Below are 26,795 nucleotides of genomic sequence, written 5' to 3'. Positions count from 1 at the left end.
TTGCCCAGAGTAACAGAACAAGAATCAATAGATATCTTTCTCTCCATACATACCCTCAAACACTAGCACTATTTAGTACTTTTGGGAGTTTATTTTTAGAGAGTGTGTTGAAAGAGAAATAAAGAACTTTCCCCAGTGTTTCTTTGCTCGAATATATAAATACATTAGATAGATAGATAGATAGATAGATAGATAGATAGATAGATAGATAGATAGATAGATAGATGGGGTATTTTATGTGAGAAGAGACTTAATACAGGAATTGGTCATATGATTATGGGAGTTTCAAAGTTCTAAGGCATACCATCCACCTGTTGGAGAAACAGAGATGCCAGTAGCATAGTTAAGTCAAAATTCAAAGGTTTGAGAACAAGGGGTGCCAGTGGTGTAACTCTCAGCCAAGAAGAACAGTGAGCAGTAACCATGATGCTCAACGCTATTGTATCCTGAAACTTTTTCTATTGAACAAATGAGTCCATTAGTTTTTAATTCAACACTCAGGTTTTTGGGACATAGGCAAACTATAGTCAGCTTTTTTTTTAAAATCAGAATGTTAATATAAATGGCCTGTAATCTAGTTCCTAATAGAGGTGGTTTTCGTCTGAACCTTTATAGGCTGGATTATTTGCTGTCTGCATTTCTTTCCACAATCTCTGGAGTTTTCTAAACATTCACTAGAATGGCAAATTAATGTCTGCTTATATGTTCTGGGCTTCTTTAATCCCCAGCTCCAGATTCCTCTAACATTCCTCCCACAAAACAGTTCCAAATGCCTAAGGACTGCATGATCACATTTATCAGAGCAGTGACTTCACCCCGGTACCAACTTTTCTGCATGAATTACTTTTCTAGTTGTGACCAAATACCCAACAAAAAGCAATTTAAAGGGAATGAGTTTATTTTGGCTCATGGTTTAAGAAGAAATCATGGTAGAGAAAGCCTGGTGGCAAGAGCTCAAGACAGCTGGTCACATTGTGTTTGATATGAGGCAGCAGAGAGTGAATAGTATGTAATCCTGAACTATAAAGCCTTAAGCCAGTCCCTAACCCCCAGATCTTCCATGAAGGTTCTATTTCCCATAGGTTCTACAACTTTTCAAAATAGTACCACCTGCTGTGAAGCAAGTGTTGAAACGCAGGAACCCATGGGGACATCTTACATCCAAACCATAACACCAAGGCACCATTATCGCTCTTTACAGTGGTTATAAAAGTGTTGTGTATAAAGAAGGCATATTTATCCAGAGCCACAGTGCTCGCCCTGAAAAGAGAAAACACTGCCTTTGCCTGATAAAAGTTGGTCAGTGTAATCTACCTGCTGACGCGTTGCTGCCTGAGCACTTCAAGGTGTTCTGCTATAACAGTACCAATTAGGTCCATGCTGATGAGCCTGCTCTCCCTGCTACCTCATTACTTTATGTCCAAGGACAGAGAGGATACTAATCAGCTTTCTTCCTCTTCCCCCAGCCTTGTTCTGACAGAGGTTGCTAGAGAAAGAGACTGACTGGCATCTGGCATTAATTATTCTGTCTGCTTGGTTATTAAGACTCCTCCTCTGCTGAGGTCACATTTTGGGGTATATTTTTATGTCATACAAATAGTTTCCTGGGTTTTGCCCATTTAGAGAATTTTATATAATGCCTCTTCTCAATTTTCCTTTTCATCTATTTTCTCATTGCATTTCTTCTGAGTCGCAACCATCCATCCATATCATTTGTTACCACCTATGAACTGGTATACATCCAACATCTGATCGTTCCTCCTTCCAGTAAAGCAAACAACTAGGTACACTACTCAAAGTCCCACCCCTTGGAAGAAGATTTCTTTTACTGTTTTTTTTTTCTGAGTTGTATCAGAGGGACTGACCAATTTGTAAGCCAGATCTGATCTTTTCTTTTTCCTGGTCAGCAAACTACAGGGCACTCCCCATGACCTCTTAAGTGTAGACTGGATGAGAGGAAATAGAGTCGTTAAAGTAGGGGCTATAACATTTGGATCAGTTCTTCATTTGACCTATTTGTGCCTTTAATGCATGCTGAAGTGCAATCTTACATTAGTTTGATTTGGCAGTGAAGACCTGACCTTCACTACAGTAGCTAAGTAACATAGTGGCCCAGTGCTAAGGTCCATTCGCAGGCTAAATGCTGTTATTCTGTGTTTAAGTATAGTTAACTTGACTTTGAAATTCTAAGAGCCATACTGTTTAACTCTGAGGTCCTCCCAAAAGAACCAGACAGCATCTCTATCTGTCAGGGATGCTTAAAGCACCTCTGGATCTACTGGACCATGTAGTGCAAGTGGTAGAGCATCTTGCAGCATAGTTTGGATCTGTTGTCGAGCCTTCTCTTGTTCTGAGCCTCTTGTTAAATCTAGTAATTTTTTTTATGTCACTTGGCAAATGGGTTAGAGTATCACACACAAATAAGATATATGTTGACAGCAAAATTCGTAATGGCTCATGAAGGAGTGTGACTGTTCCCATTTAGGAGGGCCCAGATACAACTACTGTTCCATACTTTAGTAATTATCATTCCGTTCACAGTACAGGACCCCTAGGAATAATCTTGAGATCCCTAGCAACCCAGCAGTTCCACTTCTAGGAATATGCTCAGTAATGATGTTTATGTATGTTCACCAAAGATATAGACTAGGGCCAAGTGTAATGGTGCACATATTTAACTCCAGCATTTTGGGAGACAGAGGCAGGTGGATGAATCTTGTGCGTTTGAGGCAAACCTGCTCTATGTAGCAAGTTTCAGAATAGCAAGGGTAGCATGACTTTTCTTTAAAAAAAATGTATACCAGAGTATTTATTGGTCATGATAGTTCCAAATCAGAATCTAGACAGATGCACATTAATTAAAATAGGTAAGTAAACTGTAGTATAATCATTCAAGTCCTACATAGTAATAATCAAACAATATATATAATTTAATGAAGTTTTTATTTCACATATGGCATTAGATACTCATAGGGAGTGTATTTACTATTATTTATATGTGTGTAGCATAAACCAGGTAAACTAAACTCTAAAGGAATTGGGAGTGAATTCCCTCATTGGAATGAAGGCATTAACTAAAGAAGTTGTTACAGGTAATTCTACCATGTTAGCTACACTAGTGTGTTACATTTATGAAAAACCCTCAAGCTGTACTTTCTGTTTATATGTATGTTAATAAAAACTTTATTAATAAAAATAGGAAAACTAGCTGGGCAGTGTGGTGCACACCTTTAATCCCAGTACTTAAGAGGCAGAGAGGCAGTTGGATCTCTGTGAGTTCAAGGCCAGCTTGATTGGTCTACAGAGTGAGTTCCAGGACAGCTAGGGCTGTGACACAGAGAAACCCTGCCTCAAAAAAAAAGAAAAGAAAAGAAAAGAAAAAGAAAGAAAGAAAGAGAAAAAGAAGAAAAGAAAAAAAAGAAAAGAGAAAGCTATTGATCCTTTTTTATGTCTATCATATTAGTTTATGACACCAAATAGTGTCAAAAATTGGGGATTAAGTAAGAGATCTAAACCAAACTGTGCCTGGGAGATTCAATTGTTCACAGCTAGCAGTTTAATTCAGAGACCCCTGATGAATATTGAGCTGATGCTGCCCTCTCCTGGTTAGTTTCTAGGCTGTTATCCTAACTAAGAGCAGCCTCCTTACCTAAGTGTTTGCCCTTTGACCTCTGGCTACTTGTGACTGCCTTTCATTTAGTAAAAATAGCAAAGCACCAAGCTAACTTGTGATCAGGTTATTTAAAATATTCAACAGCCTATTCTTAGCATTGGCATTTAAAGTTTTAGCTGGTTTGGCAGTAATCTAATCAGGGCTACAGTGTAAAGTTCATTTTGATGATCTAGGACCCTGTTCAGTATGACTGAAAAGCAACCAGCATTGTGTTGATTAAAGGAAAAAAGTTTCAAGAAAACAAAATCAACAAAAATGCTAAGGCACACTTAATGGTAAATAGGCTCTGAAAATGGTGACCACTAGGCAGAAGGGGTCTCAGAAAATGTCTAGATCAACCCTTCTCCGTAGTGGTCTTCTGACCACCAGGACAGCTAAAAGCCTGGTAAGTTACTGGTGATAGAGAGAAGGCAGAGGAATCTGAACGCTGTTAAACTTTCGAGGTGATTGCAGTAAACATTAAAATTTGAGAGCCATGCATGTCCTTTTCTATTTTTTTTTCATTCTACAAATGATAAAATTATTTTACCAAATTGATAAGTGATCTTGTCCTAATTTATACAGATAATTACTGGCCAAATCAGAACTAGATCAACACACTATATGAACCTAAAAGAGGATACTTTTAGCTTTTAATCATATAGCCATTTAATCACAGATATCCACTCCCATTCTCTTTCTGTCTTGGTGAGAAGCTTGAGATTTTAGATAATGATAGCAGGTAGAAATAGCACACAGGCACACACCAGATGAGGTGGAAATAATTCTATGTTCATATCAGAGAAATGGAAATAGAAATCATTAGATAATGGAACATTCCTATATATTCTGACACATGAACAAAGTCCTTAAAAGTCTATGGATTTGCTGACTTTGGTGGTGATACCTTTAATCCCAATACTTGGGAAGATGAAGCAGGTTGATTTCAATGAGTTCGAGGCCAATCTGGTCTGTTGAGTGAGTTTCAGGATAGCAAGGACTGTTACACAGAGAAACCCTGTCTTCAAAAACAAAAAGAAAACAAACAAAAAAAGCCTATGGATTTTTAGTATGCTATCTGTAAAACTGGTTAAACAGTTATTACCTCAAAGAATTGTGAGACTTATAGGTAAGCTATGTAAAGTATCTGGAATATAATCACTCATTTATGAGGCCTGAGGATATGGCTCAGTGTATAACACTTGGCCTGGTATATATGATAGCCTGGGTTCAAATCCCAGGACTAAAAAAAAAAAATCATCCACTGTGCAGTGATGATTTGCCTTTAGATGTTTGATTAGTTCCTCAAGTCTAGCTGGAATCTCACTTTTGAAACTTTTCCTTGGTTTGGTTAAATTGCCAAAAGTCTAAAATAAGTGTTTAGTTGCTGTATTTAATGGTAAGTTTGATTATACTACCATGTGAAGAATAAGTTATCAAGTAAGTACATATAGTCACAGACAGACATATTTATTACTCTAACTACAGAGGTGAAGTCAGTTCTTTAGAGGAAAAGAAATCAACATATTTTGACACCGTGGTGAAGAATTCTCAAGCCTGTTATTTGGTTGGCACACATCCATTCATGTAAATATGGAGGGTCTGTAGTTGGCTAGGACATTTGGGAAATACTTTTGGAGTCCGAATGTCATGCTCTAGATGGTTAGTTGCCGCAGTTGATATTGTTGCCTCCTTCGGTCAGTTAATAATCTGATAGATATTAGAGAGCTGAAACAACTCTGATGGAGGTAAATGTGCTTTAATAGAAATGTATACAAGATTCTACTAGGGTACACAGTGCAGGTGGAGCTCCTCTGGTGGATGATGTAAGGCCCATGGAGAACCCTGAATATAGGCCTTCTAGAAAGAAGTATCAGGATAAATGTAAGCACAGAGACCTAATGTTCTCTCAAAGAATTGAAATTAGTTATGCTTTGCCATCCTTGGAGGCTGAACTTCTGAAAAACTGTTGTCTTGTATTGGGAGGTAGATGGTAGAGAATCTCTAAGGTCATGCTCACTTTTTATCTTATTCTAGTCAAAGTTATTTTTTATTTGATCATTCTGTCAAGAAGATTTGGATTTGGAAAGAAGTAAGGTGAAAGTTAAAAGGCTGATGTGACCCTTGTCAAAGTCCATATGAACAGAGTTGGGAAAATAAAAACCTGAACTAGTGTATCTCACAAAGTATGCTGTTCAGACCACCTGGATATTTATAAATAGTAATTCTCAGGTTATTGCCTCTGAAGTCTGACTTGGGAACTCTGAGAACCAGCCTAAACAGTTGATAGGACTTAGTAACTAACCAGTTGCTTGTGTGGGGTAATAAGAAAGGATGATTGGAAGATGATGCCCAGATCTCTAGTAATTTCAAGTTCCAGAAGTGAGGCATGATAGTCTATGACTGGGAAAAAAAAGATCATATCCCTGAAGGTGTATATGAAGTCTGCAAAGGTGAAGTGAAGATGAGGCTGGGAATAACTGAGAAGTCTTTAGTGAGTCAAAGACATCTGCGGTTAGTACATCCAACACAAGGAGCAGTAGAATATAGTGAAGTTGGCTTCCCCAACTTTAATGATTTGTGAACCACTTGGAGGTCATGTTATGACAGAGCTTTTGCTACAGCCCCTTTAGAATGGTACCAAACGACCCTCATTTCTAACAGTAAGACTACTGTTAGATGCTGCTGCTGTTACTGACCCCTAGATCCCACTTTGAGTAGCAAACTGTAACTTAGCTATACATTACTTTCCTGATTATCTAATATTTAGGTTCCTTACTCAAAGATTCGAATTGGCATGGGGGCATGACTGTGATAGCAGGGTTTTCTGAGGTGCAACAAAATTACAGAACCACCTGGGTGAGATGTATCAAAATGAAAATGTGTCAGTGGAAGCCTGGTTAAGCTATGGTCTTCCTGCTGGACTTCCTGGTGTGAGCCCTGAGAGGAAGGCTCCAATAATGCTATATTTGGTAAGAAAGCAGATTTAACTGCAGCATGGAGTAGGGGAAGGCAAAGGAATGGGAAATGAGAGACCGGGAGGTGCTGTCTGAGCACTGCCTGAGCAGGAAATGAGGACAAAAAGCACAGGGACAGAGTTCCTCCAGGCTACAAGGTGAGATGCAGAACCCTGCAGAGCCGCCTTGTCAGTCTTTGTCAGGCTTCCCTCTAGAATGTTACTGAGCAGGTCTTTGTCTCTCCAGAAAGAACTCCCCAGCACTTGCAGATGGAGCGGAAGGAACGGGTGTGATGCAGGCAGTGAGCGCTCTCCCCTTGGGAGCTGGTTATCAGTAACTGTTGGACACTTGCTTCTGTACAAAATAATATGTTACATTTTCTCTAGATATTATAATGAAGACAAATGGCAGAACGTAATAGCTGTGGCTGAATTTTCACTGCGTTGAAGATATGAATGTGAAGTAAAAAGTCCATATAAGCAGAATGTCTGCCTGAAATTATATAAAATTAAATTATATAAAATAAAATTTTCTTATTGTTTGTGATAAACTGTCTGGAAATTCTGATAATGTTCTTGGTATTTTCTTTAGTCAGTTAAGAAAAGAGACATTCTCTCATATGCTTCATGTACATGTATTTGTACTTTAAAATATGGACCCAGGTGTTATTAGGTAATTATGCAGGCTGGAGAGGTGGCTTGGTGGTTAAGAGCACTGGCTGCTCATCCAAAGGTCCTGAGTTCAATTCCTACATGGTGGCTCACAACCATCTGTAATAGGGTTTGATCTCCTCTTCTGGTGTGCAGGTATATGCAGAACACTCATATATATATATATATATATGAATATAATATAATATAATATAATATAAATGATATAATATAAAATATAATATAATATAAATGAATAAAAAATTTTAAAAATTAAAAAAAGATCATGCGCTAAACTAGATGTTTTGTACTCCTAGTAAGCTCTCCTGAGGGTATTGTGTAACTTCCTTTGTTTTGGTCCCCAGATCTGTCCTTTGTATGGATCAGAAGTAGTAAAGTTGTTGAAGTGCTAAAAATGAAAATGATTATATTACAAGCTATTTTTAACAGAACTTAATTGAAACCACATGAGTGAGAGACCTAATTCCAGGTCTGACTAAAAGAAACTCTACACTCAAAAATTGCTGAAGCAGGAATATATAATGTGTGTACAGTCAGTCATACACTAAGTTTTTAATATGTTATCTCATCTCCAAAGTAGCTTCAGTACTATCTGTAGGACTATGATTATGCTTGTCTTGTTTTCGTAGTATAACTTGTGGCATCTGGACAATGCCTATCCCAAGAAAATGGTGACCCTGCTGTCAGTGAACAGAGTACAGTTGTATAACTTGATGAGATTTTAACCCTCCTGATGTTGTGACTGAGGCTATATATAAAAGCAAGACCCAAAGTTTCAAAGCTGCTCCAGGAGCAAGGAAAAGCATAAAATCTTCTATTTAATCTGAAGTTAAATAACTTATACCATATTTCTTTTCAATATAAGTCCTATGATAACATCCTTGTAAATGATTTGGCAAGGTCTAAGCCACTATCAAAGCTATTTTTATTTATTTTTTTATTTTTTTGCTCTGACTTCGTCTGGAGGTGAACTACGAAAATACAGAAGAGAATGTTAATGATGGAGGATGCAACAAATTCAGACCTGTTTTCCAGATAACTGTTCAAATAAGTAAGCAATTCTTGTGGTGGTTTCAAAAGCAGAAATATGATAAACAGTAGGGGAATGAAGACTGAGACAAAGTCTATTCCTGCCTTCCAGTTTAATCAAAGGAAGTAGTGGTGGTGCTGGTGGTAGGAAGTGTGTGTAGTGGCTTGTACTACATCTATCCATTGCCCTTTAACTCTATTCTGAGTTTTAAATATACTCTAAGCCTAAATCTATTATATACCTATTTTAAATCTATTATGAACCTAAACTATATGGTTTAGGGTTGATTCTACCTTTAGTACCGGCATAGATCTTTAATGATTTAAATCAGTTAGCATCGTCATTACAATACTGGCACTGACAGCTTCAGGAATGTGTCCAAGATCTAAAATGGTTCTATAGTATTGAATATCAGAACATTTCCTTTCTTAAAAAAGTGTATTTATATGTGAGAATAGGGGGCATGCATTTCAGAGGTCAGAGGACAGTTTGCAGAATCTGGAACTCTCTGTCCTCCATATGGGTTCAGGTCAGTGGGCTTGTCAACAAGTGCCTTTACTTACTGATGTCTCACTGCCTCCCAACTGAAGTCTTTTTTCATTTTATTTTGTTTTAATAAAATTCCATTGTATATATCTACCTTATTTTTTTTTGTAGATTTATCTGTTGATTGACATTTTGGTGGTCCCATTCCTTAGCTAGTGTGACTAGCAATAACTATAGACATGATAGTATCTCTGAGGTGTGCTGACTTCGATTCCTTCATGCATCTGCCCAGGAGTGGTAGAGCTGGTCATCTGGTAGTTCTGCTTTTACATTTTCAGAACCCTCCATGCTGATTTTCTGAGTGACTACACCGTTGCCATTCCCAGGAACAATGGATACTGGCTATTCTCTCCCAGCGGCCATGCCAGCATTTGTTGTCATTTCTTTTCTTCACAATAGCCATTCTGACTAGATGGGATGGAATCTCAGTATTAATTTTCCTGACGGTTAAAGATGTTGTAAATGATTTCAAATATTTTATTTGTTATTTGTGTTTCTTTTAAAAAATATAGTTGTTTTATTTATTGTTTGAGAATTTCTTGTATGTATACAATGTATTTTGAACATATCCACTGCCACTACTACATCCCCTCCCTCAACAGAGCCCTCTCCAAATTTCATGTTTTCTTTTTTTCTTTTAAAAACAATCTACAAAGTCTAATTAGTGCTGCCCATATGCACATGGGTATGGGACCATCCTTTAGCTTGTGGGGAACCCAGCAGTGGCTGTCTCACCAAAGGAAAGTGACTTCCCCTGCAGCCATAAACTGTTAATAGCTCCTCTGCTAGGTTTGTGCCCTTGGGAGCCCCTCTTCCATTAGTTCTGGAATTTTGTCTGGCTCAGTCTTGTGTGGGTGTTGTGCAGGTAACCACAGCTCTTGCAAGTACAGTCAAACGGCTATGCCATATCAAGACGATAGCATTTCCATTTCACAGCACTCCCTTCTGTTCTCCAACTCTTTCGTTCTTTCCGAACCCTCTTCTACAGCATTCCTTGAGCCTTGCATGAGGGCAAGGGTGAAGAGGAGTACTGATGTGGATGCCCTATTTCGGACTGAGCTCTCAGTAGTCGCTAATTCTCAGCATTTTCACCAGCTATGTGCATTAACTGCTGCCCACTATACGAATGGCTTCTCTGAACAAGATTGAGTGTCATGCGTATATGGGCATGAACATAAATATGTTGGTGGTAGTTAGACAACATGACCATTTAGCAAAACAAGAGTGGGGTCCTATTTTCCTATGGAGCAGGCTTTAAACCCAATCAGAAAGTAGGTGGTTACCCACATAACTGTCAAGCTGTTGTTGGGCAAATGGGCCCATCTAGCCTGGCACGTCATTGTTATAGTATGCAGGATCCAGTGCTGGATAAGACCATTGGTGGCTTTTCTTCCTTAGGGGTCTGCATGGCACCGGGCAGCACTGTGAAAGCAGCTGAATATTATCATTGTGGTAGCATCTGACTAAATCTGTGCCTGAACTGTTCATCTAGTGTTGTTAGGTCTAGTTATGAACACTAATAAATTTCATTCTTTTGTTTGTACTAATTTGTTTGTGTTTTCTATTATGTGCAATTTTCTATTATAGGCTGGTTAATAGATTTAATTCAATCAGATTTTCTGGAGATGCCTGCATCATAGCATTTATCTAATCATGTGAGAGCATGTAGTCACCTATCAGATCTATTTTCATATATTCTAAGATCTATCAGTTCAGAAATTATATATTGTTATCGTGTTTCCATCTTTTAGCAAAGCTGGCAGGCACATAGTAAGAATCTTAAATGTTTGAAAAATATTTGTTGAAAAGTTTGTATTAGAAATATGCTATTATATGAACTTTGGTATGCATCTAATAAAATTCAAAGTAAGGAATTTATGCCAGTATTTCTTATACTTAAGGTAAAGGCTTGATTCCCTAGAAGAATTTATTACAATCTGCAGTAACTTTCTTTGTGGCTTGCTGGTTTCTAAATGGCAGGGACTGTATCTGTCTTGCTTATTATTGTAGTCTTCAAATTTTAAACAGTATGTCTTTATTCTCTATTAGATTGATTTCATTAGCATAAAAAGTCTATAATTTCTTCCATCTTTATAAAAAAGAGAGAGAGAAACCCAATCTTCCCCAGTTTCCTTTCTGTCACAGTTAAGCAGAGAAATTGCATTTGCTTTGCTGTTCCTCTCTGCCCTTTCCCTTGAACACACTCAGTCCAGCTTTCATTTCCATGCTCCACTGAGATTCTTGCTAAGAGCTCCTTGTTGGCAATCTAGTTAATGTACACTTAAACAGTCAACAACATTCATGTGATCCACTTATTCCTCTTTGGGAGTACATTTTTCCCCCTCCTATTCTTCTGTTGGGTCTCTTTCTTCTAGACTTGTGGGAATTATCCTTTTTCTTAATCCTTGGTTCTTAATCCTGGACCATCTTTTGTGTATCTACATTTTTGTAGAAAAAAATCAGCCATTCCATTGTGATAAATTGTATGAGATGAGCCTCCCAAATCTGGCCTTCTCCCCATATACTCTCTTAAATTTCCACATGGGTATCTAACAGGCAGTTCAAACTTAAAATACTTGATTTTCCTCTTCAAACCTGCTTTTCCTGGTGTAACTTACATTTAAGTTGGTGAAGTAAAGAAATATCGGCAATATGTTTGATTTTTCTTCATTAGAATTTATTTCAACTACATCTCCAAAATAACCCTAGTTAACCGCTATTTCCTTTTCCCCATATATAGATCCCTAGCTATTTGACTGCCCTTCTCCCATTTTTTCTCTCTATAATTCCTTTTCTACATAATAGCCAGAGTGAAGTCGTAAGTTGGATCATATATCCCTTTTCTATTTTAACATTATTTAATAGCTCCAATTACTTCTTTATTTCTTCATTCTCTGACAATTTCATATGTGTATATAATGTATTTTTGTCATTTTCATTCTCCATTCCTCTTTCTTATTTCCTCCCGCTCCCACTGAACTCCTTCCCAACAACTTCTCCTATTTTCATGTCTTTTTGTTGTTGTTTTAATGATTTTCTTGTGTTTCACTGAGTCTAAGTGGGGCTGCTTGCAGTTACCATTTACTTTCTTGTGGTGTCAAGACTTGAACCTATGACTTCACACATGATAGACAAGCACTATACCTCTGAGCTATATCACCAGCCTAGTCCCATCGCTCTTACCCTCCCTCCCATGATTTACAAAGGACTGTGACTTATACAGTCTGGCCCATCGTGTTTTCTAACCATATGCCAACTATTGTTCCTTCCAGGAGTCTGCTCTGTTTTTTCCGACATCCCCCTTCTCTTCAAACACCAAACCTATTGCCTTTGCAGGGCCTCTCTACTTTCTCCTTTCTCTCAGAATGTTCTTGACCCTCTTTTCAATAGCTGCCTCCTACATTCTGCAGTCAACAGCTCAACTCCTACATCTTTGGAGAGGCCTTTCCTATCACCCATCTAACTTTGGTCTCCTTCAGTTACTTTCTGTCATGGGTTTCTGTTGTAGCGCCTATCACAGCCTGCAGGGATTCTGTTTCCTCCTAGTAAGAAGTGCATTCCCAATGGAGACTCCCCTTCTCACACTGTATCCTTAGTGCCTCAATCAGGCTGAGACAGGAAGGACTTAAGGGATGTTTGCAAATAACCAATGTTTATTCCTTTTTGTACTTCAAACCACTGTCATTTTCTTATTATGTAGCTACAAATAGTTGGCTTAAGAGTTTTAAAAATTGACTGACCCCCAAGTATGTGTAAATGTACTGATTATTTTGAGGTGGTCAATTTGTGAAATCTTTCTTTCAGAATAATTTAGCACAACAAAGTCAAAGTTTATTAGCACGGTGGTTAAAGGAGAAAGATTATAGTTTTATTGGTGCATTTCCTAGGTCAGGCAAACAGCAAAAACAGTGAAAACTACCCTTGTCATTTATATTTATGTGTATGTGTATGTAATTTTTTTCTGATCTTTTTGAGACAGGGTCTCTGTGTGATTCCAGCTGTCCTGGAACTCCTTATGTGGGCTAAGCTGGCCTCAGTCTCACAGCAATTCACCTGCCTCAACCCCCTGAGCACTGAAATTAAAGACATGCATCACTACACCCAGCCAAGAAGGGTGGTCCTGAAGCTAGTAGACAGAGACCACTTTGAATCTTCTAGGGTTAGACTACAGGAGTTATTTGTAATATTCCTAATTTGTTGTTCTACATTTATGTAAGATAGCATGAATGATTAGATAAAACTGTTACATATTTCTATTTCTCACACATGTATTTCCTAAACTTAAAAGAACTTGCTTTCAAGACCCCTCAGCTTCTTCATGAGAAAACACAAACAGTAAGCAACAGGTTCAATATATGTTACCAATCTCGAAAGAATTTAAGTATCACTTGACTTACAAATTTGTATCCTTTCTATCAACATGTAGAAGAATGAAAATAGATCCATATCTATCACCATGCACAAAACTCAAGTCCAAATGGATCAAAGACCTCAACATAAAACCGAGCCTTATACTGAACCTCACAGAAGAGAAAGTGGAAAGTACACTTGAATGCATTGGCACAGGAGACCACTTCCTAAATATAACCCCAGTAGCACAGACATTGAGAGAAACAGTTAATAAATGGGACCTTCTGAAACTGAGAAGCTTCTATAAAGCAAAGGACACAGTCAACAAGACTAAATAGCAGCCTACAGAATGGGAGAAGATCTTCACCAACTCACATTAGACAGAGGTCTGATCTCCAAAATATACAAATAATTCAAGAAATTGGTCATCAAAAGAACAAGTAATCCAATAAAAAATGGGATACAGACATAAACAAAGAACTCTCAACAGAGGAATTTAAAATGACTGAAAGACACTTAAGGAAATGCTCAACATCCTTAGCCATCAGAGAAATGCAAATCAAAACAACTCTGAGATTCCATCTTAACACCTGTAAGAATGGGCAAGATCAAAAATACTGACGACAACTTATGCTGGAGAGGATGTGGGGTAAAGATAATACTCCTTCATTGCTGATGGGAGTGCAAAATTGTACAACCTCTTTGGAAATAAATAGGGAGATTTCTCAGAAAATTAGAAAATGACCTTCCTTAAGACCCAGCAATACCACTTTTAGGTATATACCCAAAGTATGCTCAATCGTAACACAAAGGCATGTGCTCAGCTATGTTCATAGCAACATTGTTTATCATAACCAGAACCTGGAAACAACCTAAATGCCCCTTGACTGAAGAATGGATAAGGAAAATGTTATACATTTACACAATGGAGTACTACACAGCAGAAAAAAATAATGTCATCTTGAAATTTGCGGGCAAATGGATGGATGTAGAAAATATCATATTGAGTGAGGTAACCCAGACCCAGATAGATAAATATCATATGTACTCACTCATAAGTAGTTTTTAGACAGAAAGCAAAACAAACAAACAAAAATCCAGTTTACAATTCACAATCCCAGAGAACCTAGACAACAATGAGGACCCTAAGAGAGACTGCGGGAGAATTGTTTGTGTTCTGTCCATCATGTTTAAATAAACGCTGATTGGCCAGGCAGGAAGTATAGGTGGGAAAACCAGACAGGAAGTAGAGGTGATGCAATGAGAACAGGAGAATTCTGGGAAGGAGGAAGTTGTTTCCTCCCATTCCTGCCCAGATCACAGAAGCAGCAAGATGTGAGCTGCCCTGCTGAGAAAGGTACTGAACCACATGGCTAACATAGATCAGAATAATGTGTTAAGATAAGTCATAAGAACTAATAAGTAGCCTGACCTAATGGGTCAATCAGCTTTATAACTTATAGAGATCTCTGTGTTATTTTCTTTGGGGCTAAACAGCTGGAGAAACCAGGCAGGACAGAAAACCCCCAACAAGCAGGCCCCCTCATGTTACAAGAGACATACATGGGTCTAATGTACCTGGAAAGTAGAAAAAGACAAGATCTCCTGAGTAAATTGGGAGTGTGGAGATCATAGGAGAGAGTAGAGGGGAGGGGAGAGAAAGGGAAGGGAGTGGAGAAAAATATATAGCTCAATAAAATAATAAAAATTGTATCTTTTCAATGTTTTGATTCTTTTATTTAGTGTTATATTACAGTATAGGCAAAATGCAATGAGTGGTAGCAAATAAATTTAGTTTTCTCTGTAATTTAAAGACTGAGAATGCAGAGATGAAGGGATTGTATGATTGGAGAACACTAAAATAAAGCATCTCTTATGCAAGCAGCATGGCTTCTCCTACTATTAATATCTATGATCACCTATGAGGTAATTCTTTCCCAAGATGAAGGCACATGAGGATACTGTATGTGGAAACTTCCTTCTGAGGGAACCTGGAAAGATGCTTCTCTGTGCCAGCCATGGACAGCCTCTTGTCCTTAAGAGACTTGGGTCCTGTGTCTGCTTCTATTCACATTCACCTAACTCATATGAAAGCAAGGAACTTCAGCAGTGTGCACATTGACTCATCAAATGTAAGTTTTTTCTACATTAAAAATGTCACTGATATTTTGTTTGAAAAATATATATAGCTAATTTTTTCCATATTAAAGATTTTCTGGTGTTTGATGTGAGACTGAGAGGATTATCTGAAATGTACAAGAAATGTATTTGGAAACTTGATTGCCCCATGTCTTAGTCACTGGTCTATTACTGTGAAGAGACGCCATGGCCACAGAAACTCTTAGAAGAGAAAGCATATAACTGGGGGCTTGCTTACAGTTTAAGAGGCTTAGTCCATTATCACCATGGCTGAGATCATGATGGCACACGTAGCAGGCATGGTGCTGGAGAAGTAGTTGAGGACTACATCCTAGTCTGCAGGCAGAGAGAGTAAGATAAAACTGGGCCTGGCGTGGGATTTTAGAAACCTCAAACTCCTCTCCCAGTGAGTGATACACTTCCTTCAACAAAACTACACCTGTTCTAACTAGGCCACACCTCCCAATCCTTGTAACCCTTTCAAGCAGTTCCACTCTGGTAACCGAGCATGCAAGTATATGGGCCTATAGGGTGCATTCTTATTCAAAGCACCACACCCAGTAACTTTTGAAACTTGTACAATTTACAAAGAAACCATGAATAAAATCTAACCTGTGCACTGCAAACCTTTTCAGAAAGACCTTTCTTATGCCATTATCTCATTATTAGTTCATTCATTTAACAACACTAATCACTGTCTGAAATTACCTTACCAATTTGCTGTCTTCTTGTCTATAAAATTAGCTTTTCTGTTGTTAATATTGATCTCCAGTATACAGAACTCAAATGTTTGTGGAATGAACAAATTCATCTTTTTTTTTTCTTTTTTCTTTCTTTTGTTTTTGTTTTTGTTTTTTGAGACAGAATTTCTCTGTGTAACAGTCCTGGCTGTCTTGGAACTCACTATGTAGAACAGGCTGGCCTCAAACTCATTGAGATCCACCTGCCTCTGCCCAAGTGCTGGGATTAAGGTTTACGCTACCACTGCCTGGCTGCAAATCATTTTGTAATCTTCAAGTAATGCTTTAAAAGTCTTGTGCACTGGAGCGGTAGAGACAGGATAGGGAACTGGTGATGAGCCTGAGCTTCACAAAGACCCAAAACAAAGCAAGCACATCCATACCATGCTCCTGGCAACAGCTTTGGAAGCTGGGGAGACAACTTGATGGATAAAGTTCTTGCAGCATAAGAATGAGGACCTAAATCTGATCCTCAGAATCTACTTCAAGAGGATGGGCAAAGGAATGTAAAGTTGTAATCCTACTGATATCAAAGAAGATGAAGCAGAAAGAGCAGTGTGGACTGATTACTTGGTGAGCTCTAGGCCAACAAGAGACCCTGTCTCAATAAATATATATAAAAATCTTGTAACATCAGAGTTCAACGTGCTAACTATTGACAAATTATTAACGATATGAAAATATTCTGCCAAATTTTCTTTTTTCCATGTTAGAGCTACCTACTTATTTTTCTTAAACTTTTAACTTTACAGATCAGCTGGTAGCTTCTTAGATTTGGTTTCTATTTCAAGTTAAATGAAACTCTCAAGCATCTTTAACCTTCCAACCATACACCACCAGTTCCCTGACATCCACATTTCTCAGAGAACTGCATTCCACTGCACAAAATCCCTCATCCTGGTAAACGGTTGACGACTTTGATCTGAACCCTCAGGTTTTGATAAGATTGGAAGGACATTCACGAGCCTTATTTTCCTTTTTGAGAACCCAGTCTTGTCATTTGGTTACAATGCAGCAGTCCTCCTTTCCCATACTAGGTATTAACATATGTCTTTATTTTGTGGAAGTTCTGATTTCTGCCTCTCTTAGACATTTTGCTAAAATTCATGTTTGGTGCTGGGGCTCAAACCCAGGACCTCCAGCATGCTTCACAAGCTCTCTGCTACTGAGCCTTCGAATCACAGTTTCTCAGATTCTAAATACTTCGCATAAAGGGTTAGATATTTTTAGGTAGATGCCTTCTTTAAGGCTGTTTGCCTACTTGGTTTTGCTTGTGATTTTGTTGGTTACCAAGGAGACCAAGCCTAGAGTCGCTAGATCTTCCCAGCTACTAAAAGCGGGTGTCAATGGAAACTGAGCACCCCAGTCACGGACCAAGGTCTCCTCCCAGAGCCTAGGCAGCCAGGGAGGGCCAGGGGCGGGCCTAGGCCACGGAGGCTCTCTCCTGCCTCTCGCCGCCCGCCCTCTCACGCCCCGCCCCATGAGAGGCCGCGTGACAGACCCGTGGGCCAGCCAATGGTAGGCGACCCCGCCTCCCCACCCCCGCCCCGCCCCCCGCTCAACTCGCTGCCACGTGACGCGGCTCGCTGCCAGCCAATCGCCGCGACCTCAAGCTCGCGCTCCGCCCCGCGCGCCGTGGCCGTTTGAAGTGACTAATTTCTGTCATATGACTGAGGCGCCCATGGGGGTGGCGGGGCGGCGGTAGGAGCGGGGGGCCTCCGGCGAGCTCCCAGCTGAGCGACCCTGGTCCGGCGGCGGCCAGCATGGCGCCCACCCTGTTCCAGAAGCTTTTCAACAAGCGGAGCGGGCTGGGCGCGCCGGGCCGAGACGCCCGCGATCCGGACTGCGCGTTCAGGTAGGGCGTCGCGGGCCGCCGAGAGGGGTCTCGGCCTCGGGCGGGGTGTGCGGTCCAGTGCCCGCTTCGCTCGGCTGTTGACGTCCCGCCCGTGCCACGCGCCCGCGGCCTCGGGAGGCTGGTGGTTCGCACGCTGCCGGGGCTGCGACCTCACCGTAGGCCTCCGGGGCCGGGCCGGGAGCTGCTCCCTCCCTGTGATCAGCCGCCCTCGGTTGGCTTTGTGCAGGCAGCCGCGCGTTCGGCCAACCTGCGGAACGCAGAGGAGGCTGACCGAACGAGTGGGCAGGCTGCCGGTCTGTCAGCCTTCTTGGAAACTAAAATTGGAGCGGTGCAGTTATCGGACCGAGCGACCTTAGTGTTATCGAAGGAGAAATACGACACCGAAGTGGTTAGGGTTCCTACCGGCCAGGCTCGAGGAGGACCCGCGTTAGAACTAGCTGTCGAATTTTCTTTCCCCTTGCTCCTCTTACCGAAAAGGAGTCCTGTATAGAAAACGGTAGCAGATTTGTGTGTGTGGTGGGGGAGGGGGGCGATTGCAGGCTTTGTTCGTTTCTGATTGCAGTACCTGTTGCTGCTGTAGTAACTTTTTAGACTTGTCAGATTTTATAGAAGCTTGGCTGAACGGTTAACTTCAGCTGTGGAACTGTCTTGGAAGAAGATACTGTCGTGTCTTCCCTAATGCCCTGTGGAAACTTGCACATGTAACTAGGCCAAATGTCACCTATCACACAAACTTGGCCGTATAGCAGAGAACCTAACTGTACACTCGTAGTAAGGGGACACTGTCAAATTTTGCAGCAAAGCTAATTGTACTACTCAGGTTTTATAGTTTCTAGTATTCTTGAAATTGTCCACCCTGTCAACAATGGAGATTACATCAGGAAACCATGTATGAAATTGAATAGTAAATGGCAGGTAATTTAACTGCTATTTAGAGCATGAAAACGCTCAGTTACCATTTTGGAAACGCTTAAAAAAAGTTTTAGACTTTTCTTCTCCGTACTGGGAAGTAAATGTCTTGTGCCATGGTCATCTGACATTTGTTTTTCCTTTGAAAAACGAAAGTGCAGATAACACTAGATAATACACGAAGACTAGGGACTCCAGAGACCCAGGCTCTGGAGAGAGTGAGAGAGCTTTAAAAGATGATTTGAATAGGCAGCTGTTTATTTCTGTGCAGAGACCGACTTTGAGTAACCAAGGTTACAAGAGTCTCAAGTCCCTAATGTGAATAAAATCTGCTTTTTGAGTAAGTGTTCTATATGGTTGTGTAATACTTTACCACTGCCAAAGAACTTTCTCATGAGTTATCTCGTTTGATATTTCACAGTAACCTTGTGAGGTAGAGCAAGTAGCAATGTAGAGAACTTCATAATCCTTTTTCCAAGGTGGAAGCCCAATCCGTGCAGTTCATCATAAAGCTTGCTATGGAAACAAGACGTGTACAAGTGTAATGTGAGAAAATGAAAAGTCTGAATCACATACCTAGTGACTTGAAATCTAATTAACCCAGCTTTAAAAAAGCTTCCTTGAGTTATAATTTAAATACAATAAAACACAAATATATGTAAGGGTACAAGTCACATGAGTGCGTTCCATTAACCTAAATTTTTGCTTTTGCTCACTCCTTTTCCTACATTCCTAATCCTATGTCACCCAAGATAATATTTGGTCTGCTTTCAGTCATTATGGCTTGGGCTTTTTGAACATGTCATATAAATGTAGTTATAGCTTACATAACCACATGTCTGGCTTCTTTTCAGCCAGAATGATGATTTTTGAAGTGTATTTTGGATGTTGCATTTTTAGTAGTTCCATCCATCCTTTTAAGTAGGTGTCCCATTGTGTGGGTGTAACACAATTTTTGTTTTGTTTTTCTATCTCTCTCTGTGTGGGGCTTGTCTTTATGCTTTTGCATGTGTGTGGGTACATGTGGAGTGCTGAATTTGATGTTGAGGATTCTCTTGGATTGACCTTTCATCTCACTTATTAAGGCAGGGTCTCTTAGTCAAACCCTGAACTTCTCTATGTTACTGGTCTTGTCAACCCCTGTGCTCTGGCAGTCTCCTTGCTCTGCCTTCTGGGACTGGAATAACAGGTGACAGGTAATGCCCACCTGACATTTCTGTGAGTTTCTGGGTTCTGAACTCCCAGTCCACACACTCTCTGGGCAAACAATTTAACCATTTGGTCATCACTCCAGCCTTATAATTTGTTTATTCATTTATCAGTTAGAGGATATTTGAACAATTCTGCTGTGAATATTTGTGTATGAATCTTTATTTAGAAATAATTTTTCTTTGTATAGAAACTGAACAGTAGAGTTGCTAGCTCATGTGCAAAGTATTACTTAACTTTTTAAAAAGTTCCCAAGCTTCTTCAAAAAATACTTGTTTTAAGTTCCAGTAGTGATAAATTAAAGTTATTTTGCAAAAAAAAAATTACTTTTGCTATAAATCTCTTCAGTACATTAAATTATCCTTTTAAGAAAATGAATACTTTTTTGTTGTGTAGAAACATAACTACCTTAACCAATTAAAATTTTAAATTTTATTTATTGTTTTGTGTGTGTATGATGTGTGTGAGGGATGTACATGTGATACAGTGTGGATGTGAAGGTCAGAAGACAACCCTGTGGACTTGGTCCTCTCCTTCCACCTTTACATGAATTCTGGGAATGGAACTCAGGTCACTAGGCTTGTGTGGCCAAGTACCTTTAACCTCTGAGCCATCTCACTGGCCCCTAATAATTTTTTGTCTTTTGGCTATAGCTGTTATGTTGAATTGTAATTTTAATTTGCATTTGCCTAAAGTGTTGTCCAACACTTTTTTTTTTAATGTCACCAGGGTTTGGAGTGATTGAAATTGTGTGCATGTGTGCATACACTAGGCAGCTTAAACTGACCAAAATATGTGTGTGTGTGTGTGTGTGTATGCATGCTCACATGTTAGTAACTTAAATTGTTAAAATCACACTTCAGAAAATATGTATATGGGTGTTTTGCCTGCATGTATATATGTGCACCATGTGCATTTTATGCCCTCAGAAAAGGACAGGAATTCCACAGGACTGGAATTATAGATAGTTGTTAGCTTCTGTGTAGGTGCTAGGAAACAAACCTGAGTCCTCTGGAATAAGCTGCCTGAGCTCTTGACCTCTGAGCCATCTCTTCAGCCCCTTAAATTGCACAGAAGGCACAGACATTAGCAACTACCTATTTCCAAGAGGCAGTTCTTAGAGAAGCCCAATTGTGGTTAGCCACTGTAGGACTTCATTATAGGAGATAACTTTGACAAAGATGTTTCTAAATATGTTTCTCTGTTGTCTTTCATGGTTCCCCCATTAGAAAAGATGGCCAGGAACTGCTGCCTTCTTGCTGTTGTTCACTCTTAGGACAGCCCCTACTAAACAGAGTCCTGTGGGCTTGTCTCATATGTTTTTTAGGGGGAGATGAGTTTGAAAGATACCATAGGATATTTTTCAGACATTTGTAGGATTCATTTTTTAATTTTCTTTTGAGATGAAGTCTCACCATGTTGTTCAAGCTGTCCTTGAACTGACCATGTAGCTTACTTTGATTCAACTCACAGTCTTCCTACCTCTATTTGGTGGGATTATAGGCCCGTGTCACCGTATCCAGCTGTCATCATAGAATTGAAATGATATTTAGGCCACTTAAAGAGTTCAAGAAAAAAGGTGCTGTCCAGAAGATTGATTCTATTTTGTGTTTTTTCCATTAGGCACATTAAAGTGGAAGTAAAACATTACACGTGAGCTCACTACTGTACTACTTGTAAAAAGGCTTGCTTTAGATATTTTTATCCATTTTTTTTAAAAAGCCTCTCTAATTTGGTGAAGAATGTTATTTTAAATGTTTATAGGAAGTAATTATTAAAAAGAATTGTCTGTGTTTTTGTTATTTTTCTAAGTTAATATCTTAGTTAGGGTTACCATTACTGTGAGGAAACACCATGACTAAAGCAACTTGAAGAGGAAAGGGTTTACTTTACTTGTCTTACACTTCCACATCTCAGTTCATCATCAAAGGAAATGAGATGGGAATTCATCAGAGCAGGAACCTGGAGGTAGGAGCTGATAGAGGCTACCGTGACGGGTGCTGCTTGCTGCCTTTCTCCCCATGGCTTGCACAGTTTACTTTCTTATAGAACCCAGGACTCTAGCTCAGGGATGACACCACCCATAGTGGGCTGGGCCCTTCCCCATCAGTCGCTAAGAAAATGCCCTACAGGCTTGCCTTTATCTATGGAAGCATTTTCTTAATTGAAGTTCCTTTCAGATGACTTTAACTTGTATCAAGTTGACATGTTATCCAGCACAGTTAGAAACATTTACTCTTTATTGTCGATAAGCAAGAATTATGCTGATGCTAACTACTTCTTAATGGATCTTTCTGTGTGTTCCTCTTGTCTTTCTCCAAACTAAACTAATTTCAGTATGCTATAGTATAAAAAATAAAAGGAAATTCTCAACTAAATCTAAACTTTTCAACTTGACCTTCTAACCTTCTTTTGAGTTGTAGTGGTTTATTTTTACCTGACTTTACTTTCCCAATGAGATTTGTTGATATAGCTTTGAGAAACATTATTATGCAGTGATTTAAGGTCTTTTGGTTTGGAAACCAGACTTCTTGATTTTCAAACTGAGTTCTAGCATTTAATTGCCAAGTCTTCAGGCTTCATTCTTTTTATCATCATGAAGTGTTAGATGTAATGCTGCTAGCTCCTTCTCACATCATCTTGGAACAGACAAACTGTACTTCAGGATTTCCAGTAAAAGTTTTAGAGAATCTGTGCTGTTTGCATTATTGATAAACTTACCCATGATTATGCCCCACTTGACTTAGACCTGAACGAGTGCTAAGGCATGTGGAGTTGCTCTGATGGTGGTAGTATACCTCAAGCCAGAAATATGATCAGGTGTCACACCAAATGTGGCTGAGAGTGGGACAGGAATGCTGAGAAGAGTCTAGGTATCTGTTACACCTAATCTTCTTAGAGATGTTCTGAGGATAAATTGATAGTAGATACTCAAATGTTAACATTCCCCAAACCCTCATTTCCCAGAGTCCTCCCTCTCTGCCCTGCTTCTTTCTTCCCTTTCCCATGTTTCTCTTTTTGTTGTTTTTGGGGTTCAGTGATTTGACTAAGAAATAACTTCCCTAGACTCAGGCATTTAACACTTGGTATCCAGGTGGTGATTCTGTTTGGGGAGGTTTAAGAGGGTCAGCCTGCTGTAGGAAGTACATCATTGTAGGTAGGCTTTTAGAGTTTAAAGCTCTGGTGCTGACTTCCAGTTCACTTTCTCTGCTCTGTGCTTGTTGCTAAAGGTGTGATATATCAGCTTCCTACTCCTGCTGCCATATCTGCTGCTTATTGCCATGCTTCCCTGCCATGATGGCCTCTTAACCCTATGGAACAGTAAACCCAAGCTCTCTCTTCCATATTTATGCCTTGTCATGGTAGTTTTTCAGAGCAACAGCAGAGTAACTAATACAGATTGTTTTTTGTTTTGAGACAGGTTAGCCTGTAATATGTATTAATAATCCTTTTGCCATAGCCTTCTGAATGTTTGGAATGTAGGTATACACCACCAGGCCTGGCATCCTAGTTTCTCCTTTCATTCTTTCCAGTTTTTTTGTTTGGATGTCAGACTTCATTAGAGTCTTTGTTATTTATTGAGAATAATTTGACTTATGTGTTTGTTTTGAGCACTGTGACAACAATTTTTTTTCTTTATTTTAAAAAAGTGTGTGTGCGCACGCACGTGTGTGTGGTTGTGTTTAGGCCAGAAGTTAATGTTGATGGCAAGGGCCTTTTTCTTTTTCTTTTCTTTTTTTCTTTTTTTTAGGCAGGCTCTCTTTGTGTGTGTGTGTGTGTGTGTGTGTGTGTACATCTTTTTTTTTTAATTATTGATTTTATTGAGCTATATATTTTCCTCTGCTCCCCTTCCTTTCTCTCCCCTCCCATTCAGCACTCTCCCATGGTCCCCATGCTCCCAATTTACTCAGGAGATCTTGTCTTTCCCTAAGTAGATTAAATCCATGTATGTCTCTCTTAGGGTCCTCATTGTTGTCTGTGTTCTCTGGGATTGTGATTTGTGGACTGGTTTTCTTTGCTTTATGTTTAAAAATCACTTATGAGTGAGTACATATGATAATTGTCTTTCTGGGGCTGGGTTACCTCACTCAATATGATGTTTTCTAGCTCCATCTATTTGCCTGCAAATTTCAGTATGTCATTACCTTTTTTGTGCTGTGTAGTACTCCATTGTGTAACTGTAACACATTTTCCTTATCCATTCTACATTCAAGCGGCATTTAGGTTGTTTCTGGGTTCTGGCTATGACAAAGAGTGCTGCTATGAACATAGTTGAGCACATGTCCTTGTGATACGATTGAGCATCCTTTGGATATATACCCAAAAGTGGTATTGCTGGGTCTTGAGGAAGGTTGTTTCCTGATTTTCTGAGAAATCACCATTTTGCTATTCAAAGGGACTGTACCAGCTTGCATTCTCACCAGCAATCCAAGAGTATTCCTTTTACCCCACATCCTCTCCAGCATAAATTGTCATCAGTGTTTTTGATCTTGGCCATTCTTATAGGTATAAGATAGAATCTCAGTTGTTTTGATTTGCATTTCTCTGATGACTAAGGATGTTGAACATTTCCCTAAGTGTCTTTCAGCCATTTTAGATTCCTCTGTTGAGAGCTCTCTGTTTTATGTCTGTACTCCAATTTTTTTATTGGATTATTTGTTCTTTTGATGACCAAATTCTTGAGTTCTTTGTGTATTTTGGAGATTAGACCTCTGATGTGGGGTTAGTGAAGATCATCTCCCATTTTGTAGGCTGCCGTTTAGTCTTGTTGACCGTGTCCTTTGCTTTATAGAAGCTTCTCAGTTTCAGGAGGTCCCATTTATTAATTGTTTCTCTCAGTGTCGGTGCTACTGGGATTATATTTAGGAAATGGTCTCTTGTACCAATGTGTTGAAGTGTACTTCCCACTCTTCTGTGAGGTTAAGTGTAAGGTTGGTTTTATGTTGAGGTCTTTGATCCATCTGGACTTGTGTTTTGTGCATGGTGATAGATATGCATCTATTTTCATTCTTCTACATGTTGAAATTCAGTTATGCCAGCACCACTTGTTAAATATGCTTTCTTTAATTATTTGATATTTTTTGCTTCTTTGTCAAAAGACAGATGTGTTCATCGGTGTGTGGATTAATATCCAGGTCTTCAAGTCAGTTCCATTGGTCCTCCTGTCTGTTTTTATGCCAATATAAGACTGTTTTCAGTACTGTAGCTCTGTAGTAGAGTTTGAAGTCAGAGGTTCTTTTATTGTACAGGACTGTTTATGCTATCCTGGGTTTTTTGCTTTTCCATATGAAGTTTAGTACTATTCTTTCGAGGTCTGTGAAGAATTTTGCTGGGATTTTGATGGGCATTGCATTGAATCTGTAGATTGCATTTGCTAAGATTGCCATTTTTACTATGTTAATTCTGCCTACCCAAGAGCATGGGAGATCTTTCCACTTTCTGGTGTATTCTTTAATTTCTTTCCTCAAAGATTTAAAGTTCTTGTCATACAAATCCCACTTATTTGGTTAGAGTTACTCCGAGATATTTTATGCTATTTGTGGCTATTTTGAAGGGTGATATTTCTCTGATTTCTTTCTCAGCTCATTTATCATCTGTGTACAGGAGGGCTACTGATTTTTTTTTTTAGTTAATCTTGTATCTTGCTGCATTACTGAAAGTGTTTATGAGTTGTAGAAGTTCTTGGTAGAATTTTTGGGATCACTTATGTATCATATCATCAGCAAATAGTAAGAGTTTGACTTCTTTTCTGATTTGTATCTCTTTGATCTCCTTTGTCTTATTGCTTATTGGTAGGACTTCAAGAACTATATTGAATAGATATGGAGAGAGTGGACAACCTTGTCTTGTTCCTGATTTCAGTGGGATCGCTGGGATCTCTCCATTTAGTTTGATGTTGGCTGTTGGGTTGCTGTATATGAGGCAGGGTCTCTTTATATAACGTTGACTGTCCTAGAACTCCCTATGTTGACGAGACTGGTTTCCAACTCATAGACATCTGTTTGTTTCTACCTCACAAATGCTGGAATTAAAGACCACTATACCCAGCTTCAAACCTTAATTTTTGAGGAAAGGTATCTCACTGAACCTGAACCTCATTCATCAGTTCAGCTAGGCTGGCCAGTGAGCTTCAGGAATCCACTTGTCTCCAGCTCTCCCCTCTGCCACAGCACTGAGGTTACATGAACATGCTACAGCATCCTGATTTTTACCTGGGTTCCAGGGGTTGAACTGAGGTCCTTAGACTTGCACAACAGGCACTTTACTGAGTCATCTTCTCACCCTCATATTTTTCTCTAAAGCTTCAGTGGAGCAGGACATAGTGATCCATACCTATAATCATATCGTTTAAGATGCATTTGAAGCCTGGCTGGTCTACATTGGGAGTTCTAGGCCAGCCAGGGGTGCATAGTAACACCCAGTTTCAAAATACAAAGTGTAATAGAACCTTTATTTTTCTTTTTCCCCTCTTCTTTATTTTCCTCTTTATGATAGATATGGATCACAAGTCCTCACACATATTAGGCAAGTGCTCTGCCATGGAGCTACATCTCCAAGTCCTGGGCTGTTGTCTTCTGTGGTGTAATTGCACTCATTGGTGTCATATCTTCACTACATTTTAAGTTCTATAAGAGGGTATAGCCTCTAATAGGTTTTCTACTGTATTTCTGGTGCCTGGCTCAAGAAGAAAGTCACTAAATGTTTGGTGAATAGAAAAAAAAGTAACTGGGTTGAAA

General features: G+C 39.3%; 2 protein-coding genes across 3 annotated transcripts in view; both read left to right on the top strand.

Annotated features, from left to right (window-relative positions):
* Meikin (meiotic kinetochore factor) overlaps window positions 1-7,159 on the top strand; it is a 44,705-nt gene extending 37,546 nt beyond the window's left edge. The window contains exon 14 of the mRNA XM_048437694.3: window positions 6,996-7,159. Within this exon, the coding sequence (XP_048293651.3) occupies window positions 6,996-7,027 (32 nt within the window). The 3' untranslated portion in view covers window positions 7,028-7,159. The remainder of the gene's footprint in view (window positions 1-6,995) is intronic.
* A 10,622-nt stretch (window positions 7,160-17,781) lies between these two features.
* The window catches only part of Fnip1 (folliculin interacting protein 1), an 82,966-nt gene continuing 73,952 nt past the window's right edge, over window positions 17,782-26,795 (top strand). For both annotated transcript variants that reach the window (XM_048437701.3, XM_048437700.3), the window contains exon 1: window positions 17,782-17,940. In XM_048437701.3, the coding sequence (XP_048293658.3) occupies window positions 17,849-17,940 (92 nt within the window). In that variant the 5' untranslated portion in view covers window positions 17,782-17,848. The remainder of the gene's footprint in view (window positions 17,941-26,795) is intronic.

This window comes from Myodes glareolus, chromosome 9 (genome assembly GCF_982192425.1).
Source record: "Myodes glareolus chromosome 9, mMyoGla1.1, whole genome shotgun sequence".
Taxonomy (NCBI): Eukaryota; Metazoa; Chordata; class Mammalia; order Rodentia; family Cricetidae; genus Myodes; species Myodes glareolus.
Note: the sequence above shows the minus strand (reverse complement) of the source record. Positions and strands in the feature narration are given on the sequence as shown.